The sequence below is a fragment of the Phytophthora ramorum genome (genome assembly GCF_020800215.1).
Source record: "Phytophthora ramorum isolate Pr-102 chromosome Unknown Phyram_PR-102_s0012, whole genome shotgun sequence".
NCBI lineage: Eukaryota > Oomycota > Peronosporomycetes > Peronosporales > Peronosporaceae > Phytophthora > Phytophthora ramorum.
In genome coordinates this window covers 585,273-591,393 of record NW_027150658.1, presented here as the reverse complement: position 1 = coordinate 591,393, position 6,121 = coordinate 585,273, and the positions used below count along the sequence as shown (strand labels likewise).

At 54.2% G+C, this 6,121-nt stretch overlaps 1 protein-coding gene across 1 annotated transcript; it reads right to left on the bottom strand.

The window, feature by feature from the left end:
- Positions 1 to 4,643: 4,643 nt before the first annotated feature.
- On the bottom strand, positions 4,644 to 5,624 carry KRP23_11470 (uncharacterized protein; the record flags this gene model as incomplete). Its single annotated transcript, XM_067882020.1, has 1 exon — positions 4,644 to 5,624. The coding sequence occupies one exon, from the start codon at positions 5,622 to 5,624 to the stop codon at positions 4,644 to 4,646; it is 981 nt and encodes a 326-aa protein (XP_067740307.1).
- Between the last annotated feature and the right edge of the window lie 497 nt (positions 5,625 to 6,121).

Below are 6,121 nucleotides of genomic sequence, written 5' to 3'. Positions count from 1 at the left end.
TTGGGCGACTGAAGCCGTACGTGCAGCACGAGTCACCTACGTCTAGTGACTCGCCAAAGCGCTCTCGAGCGCGGCGACGCGCTTCAAGGCGGCAGATAGCCTCGTCCCGACCTCGACCTTTACGTTCGAGGTCGTCTGCGCAACCTCCGCGAGCTGAGCCTTCAACAAGCTCAGCTCCTGACGCAGAGCAGCGAACTGCGACGCTTGGAGACGTTCAACAGCCTCCAAGCGAGACTCAAGGTTTGGTTGACCAAACCCGGGGCGTCTTCCCCCCCCCCCCACCCCACCCCCGTTGCGAGACGCACGCGGGGCAACTCGCTGGATCGTCCAGCGAATTGTTGGTCATCGGAACCAGACCCGAGGTCCGGTTCATTTTCGTATTCGTTGGAGAGGATTTCCTCCCCAACACGATACGTGGGAATCACGGAATGTCCTGATGGAGGACATTCCGGAAATGGTGACGGCGTACGAAGGCCGCCACCACCACCTCCGCCGAAGGGCGTAAAACTTGGGCGAGCGCTGTAGTCGCCTACAGCACTAGAAGACGCCTGCGCCTGAAAACTGGCGCGCAGGGTCTTGAGGTCGTCAGGTACACACATGGACGTGTACCCGTTGACATCCCGCTCGGTGATGCGTACTGCTCCGGGGTAGCAGTACTCACAAGCAGTGTCGTAAGGCACTGCGCAAGGAAATCCGATACCGACTGCACCATGGTGCAGTCGTTCAAGTTTACCACGCTTCGAGAACTTCTCGTAGCGCTCCCGCACCTGGCTAATCCGGTCGCGATAGCCAGCGGGGTTCTTGTTGAAGTTTTCAACAAAGGCACTCCAACTCTGACAAAGTGCCTGCCACTCGGGCACTTTGCTTCTGCGAGAAGTCTTCTTGCTCGCAAACCATCGGAGCTCATGGAAGAGCCCGATGTAGTAGTCGCGCCTTTGATTCGTCAGCGGATCAAAGTGCAATCGCTTCGCGACGTCATCGTCAACGATGGCGTTGCACGAATACAGCGCGTACAGATTCGGTGGCACGGTCGCACCGAATCGGCTGCTGATCTCAAACTGAGATGGCATCCACGGCTCGCGCACTGGCTCAGTGCGCGAGGCTGCAACAACAGCGGATGCAGCGGAGTCATCTCCATCCCGCGGAGTCGTTAAGGCTCCAGCGGCAGCGATCGGTGTTCCACTGCCGCTGCGCGAACGCTTCGGGCTCGAAGCGTTCGAGTCGTCCTCGCGTGGACGACGCAGACCCACATTGGAGTCAGTGTGGCCCGGAGACAAGGTGTCCTTGTCTCCTTCGAGTTCCCCCTCCTCGACTTCGCTTCCGTAGTCGAGGGGAACTCCCTCTCCACCCGGAGAGTAGATACCCACTCCGGTTTCGATAGTAATGATCTTGCCTGTCTTGTTTCGGATGGCATGTTTCTCATGCCATCTCGAGTGGTATCCAGCGACAGAGAGGCGACTCTCTGTTGCCGCGCTTGTCGACATCGCCGTCGAGGCGATGTCAGTAGCGGTCGTGGCTGAGGCAGCGACCGTCGTCGCCTTGGAGGCGACGACAGCACTTGCTGTTGCCGAAGCGGCCGGCGTCTTAGACGAAGACGTCGTTGGCGTGCTCATTGGGAATGAGCGCGTGTTCTCCCGAAGAAAATACGGATTGACGTGTCGAGACCGGCACGTCAAATCCTAACGGGGGATGGTGTAGCGGGGCTACACATTCGGTTCACCTCCTACCTTAGTGCAACATGCACTAAGGAATACATTCAGGTGACCACTCCACAGGGTGGTCCACATTCATAGCAAAAGGCATATGACTGGTAGAAAGTAACACCTTTCTACCAATGAGAGTCATTCAATAGATAGGGGTTCTGCCAGCCATCCAATGGCAGAACCTCTCATTAGAAATATCAGTTTTAGGAGGAAACACCATTTACAATCAATACAGTTCTCATTTAGCACCAAAGCTATCGTTCGGTCCCTTTGTCTTAGTTTAAGTATACTTGCGGATACAAGTATACTGAACTTAAGTTCAATACACCTACGCTTCTTCATACACGTGCGCACACGTGTAAGCTTAGGTAGTGGGTCTAAGCAGACCCATTACACAACTGGACAGAAAAGTGTAGTTCCTGAATCGCTCCAAGACGCCGTAGACACAACCCTCCAGTCGCCTGACCATCACGTTAGACGTCAACAATACGAGTTCCCTCAGTGATGCTGCAAGTTGGTGGCATTCACTCCGGAGAGAGAGAGTTGGATAAAATCTAAACTTTATCGCCCTACCGGGATAGCATTCATTGTTGGACGTACCTGTCGGCAGCCGATGCGAGACAAGTTCGGCTCCCTGTTTGAAATTCGCTGGCTTGACTCGTAGTTCCAAAACGCGGTGGGGCACGTTAGTGTCGGCTGTGCTCAACGTGGTATCGACAATTGCGTATCCCTTATCCGATTGAAAGGCAACACCGACTGGCAAAATTCGTTACAAATGACGCCGATGATGATGACCACCTGCTAATTGCGGACAACTACGAAGAATATGATCCTGATGTGTTGCTTCCGATCAGTTTGGAAGAGGTCGAGGCACTTCAGAGTTTGCGATTTGAGCCTACGGGAGAAGTCGGCGTACCGGACGACCTCAACCAGTGCGCTGACGGCTTTAAAATGACGTCGCTGCTGCCTGAATCCGAGCACCTGTTTGAGCACTCGGCCACCTTCTGCCTTTTTTTGCGTACTTGACTCTGTACTTCTGGCGTCACGTGTGCTGTAGCTTACGAATCTAGGTTTCAACACCATTCACTAATGGATTTCCTAGATGTCATGTTCTAGACAGCTTTAAACGACAAGACGCGTATGCAAACTACTGGGGGCATCAACCAGAAGACATGGTAGTTGGCGGCAGCTCAATTTCGTTGGACAGTGTGATGACCCTCAATCGGTACAAACTGCTGCGACGCTGTTTCAATTTCAACGCGTTGCCAACTACGCTAAATCAGGACGATGCTGTCCGTATTAAACCTCTGCTGAATTTGCTGAAAGTGGCTGGCTGTCTATACATTAATGTTAGTAGGAATGTGGCTCTGGACGAAGCTAGTGTAGTCTGCAGATCTCGGCAAGGAAGACACATGATTGTATTCAACCCAATGAATCCAACAGGAGAGTATCACTTCAGATTCTACGCTGTCTGCTGTTCGTCTACGTGGATTGCACTCAACTACAAGTTGCACTGTAAAAGATGTAATGTTGGAGACTGCCTCAATGGTATTGTAGGTCAAGCAGAAGCGCAGTCGCTGCGGGATAAATTCGATTAGGTGTCGAAGATTCAACAGCACGTGCTAGAGGTCACGAGGCCATTTTTCAGAACCAAATGCATCGTCAATATGAAAATTACTATACGACAGTCCAATTGCTTCAGGAGCTCAAGCTCAAAGGTCTGCACGCTTGGGGCAGTCTTTAAAGTGGATATTTTGTGTATACTACATACTTAACGTAGACCACATATAATCCTTCCCTGAATAATATCAGTTAGGAGGATAGGGTTTATGTGTGGCTACATATGTGAGACCGTACCGTATAATACTTATTTGATCCGACAACTTCTTATATCCGACATCGCCCAGCAGCCAATTAAATCACAGCGAATTGCACTTGTGAAAACTACTTCTTTTATCTGACTGTACCACTAATGTACCAATATTGCGGCTGTCACCACCATTCACTGCGCTCTTGCAAGTGTAATGGCGAGCACAACTCTCTCACGATGAGGACAGCGACGCTGTACTGGGGACAAAGGAGCACTGATATGATAGATACGCAAGTAGGTCAAGTCTCAGATAGACAAGATGTGATCTCGTCGCTGCTTGGCACTAACTAAATATATGTAGCCACTCGTTTTCGCTTGACGCTATTTACTTGGGAACGCGCGTATGCATGTGCGTATGCACGCGTGCAAGCCCCTGTGCGTGGGTACTTTGTGGGCTCGGTGTTCGTTTTGGGAGTGTTCCACGGTATAACCCCTCCAGAACACGATTCTGACAACCATTTTTCATTTTGACGAGTTTTTTTTATCAAAACAGGCATATGGTACGAAGATTGCAATTTTGCCAACGTCCACTTGCCCTACACCTATCCGAAGATTTAGTGTCGGATCAAAGAAGTATTATACGGTACCCCCATGCATTATCTCAACAGAAGTGAATCACAATTCATATCGCGACATCCCGATTCGCGACGTTGGCGGTCGGTCGTTTGTAGATCAACTTCGATTTGCGTTCTTAAACATGCAAAAAGGATCGGCATAACTCGAGCAAACGGTGAAAACGACAAAATCATTGCAAAGCACATTAAGTATTGATCGATGCCAACATGCCCAAGCGACGCTTGGCAAGCGTGCCGCTCGTATCGCAGTTCTTGAGAATTTTCATATTCGTGATCCCGCGAGAGTGAAGTGCTCAAACATGACCATGAGGGGGCAACAAGGAACTGCTTGGAGGTATATTGCACATAAGTTCATCGGGAGACTTGAGTCTGTCTGCTGCAGTACGCAGCGCTAGATGCCGTCGCCATCCAGCAGAGAAGACATGAGGAAACAAACGAGTTCGCTCGAATTTGCGCTGGTCCTGGCCGCGCTATAACGTTATTAGTCTGGATCGATCAGAGCGTGAACTCGCGCTCGTCCGCCTTGCGGGTGCCTCCGGGCGCGCGGTCCGTATCCGGGTCGTACTTGTACTGAGCCGCTCCGAGGTAGCCGCTGTCGGGGGTCACTTCAAGTGTCTCGACGTCGCTCTTCGGGGCCAAGTTCTCCTGGTACGCGGCCTCCTTCTTCTTGCGGCCCTGCAGGAAGGCGCGCACCGAGATGATGATGGAGAAGAGTGCGGCGACGCCACCTCCGATCGTCACGAGCCACTTCCACACGGGCCACCGGTCGCACTCGGGCGGGTTGGTCCAGTCGGACACGCACACGCACGTCTGCGTGCCGTCCACGACCTGCACACTGGCGCGTTGCTGATTGCACTCGGCCACGGTGTCGTCCGCGGCCACGGAGCTGGTGGATCCCCCCGCGCTCGAAGAGGTGGTGACCGTTACGTCGCTCGCGTCACACGTGGTCGTGGTCGAGTCTCCAGCCTTGACGGTGACCGAGTGCTCCTGCGAGGCCTCGCGACACGTGTCGCTGCCCCAGCCGCGGAAGTAGATGGTGCCCGCCGCCTTGGCGCAGATAAGGAACGTGTCGGACTTTTTGGACGCCTGCGAGTCCGACACGGACGGGGTCACGGTCTTCTTCTGGCCGCTCTTGAGCGAGATGTACGTGACGTTCTCCACGCCGCTCCACGTGAACGACACGTAGTTGCCGGCCGTGACCTCGGCCGTGACGCCGTCGGACCCGTACGAGACCGTGTCGCCGTACTGGGGGTCGCCCAGGCTGCCGCAGTCGAAGCAGCAGATGCCGCCGGTCACGTTCGAGCACTGCGCGTAGATGACGGGGTCGTAGTCGTACACCGCGTCCGACGTCTTGCCGATGCAGGTGCTGCAGCATTCGGACGTGGAGCTGCCGCTCGCCTCCCAGCGGGCCTGGGTCGAGCCCAGACTGAGCGCCAGCAGGCACAAGGCGAGAATTCCACGCGCGGATCGGGACATGGGGGTCAGTAGTGGGTCTCTATCTACTGGGGAAATGAATCGCGGCGGGGGGCTGCAGTGCGAGAGCACGAATGCGAAACTACCACGAAAACCCCCAAAGAGAGGCGGAGGGGCCTGTCTTATCCAGAAGCAACAGACGATCTGGGCTTGGGCCTGGGCGCCCAGTTCGCGGATTATTAGGCCGCGGCTGGAAAGGACAAGTGGCTGCGGCATCTGGGGGCGAGTTTTTACTGTTTGCCGGTTGTGATACTCGCGGACTTCCAGCTGCTCTGCAGTCGCGGCATTGTGTGTGGTAGGCTTGAAGTGCGAGCACTCGACGAGCGCCGAGCGAAGAAGCTTTTTCATTTCAAAACGACAGTGGCTGGACACTCTGCTGGCCTCGGAAACCGTGGCGACAGGTTGGAAAATCCACGCGCCGGTAGTTTTAATGCAGTGGCGACTGCAAGACCGTGCGGCTCGGTTTTGATTGTCGGCCGCGGTGAGCGCGGCGGTGCCGG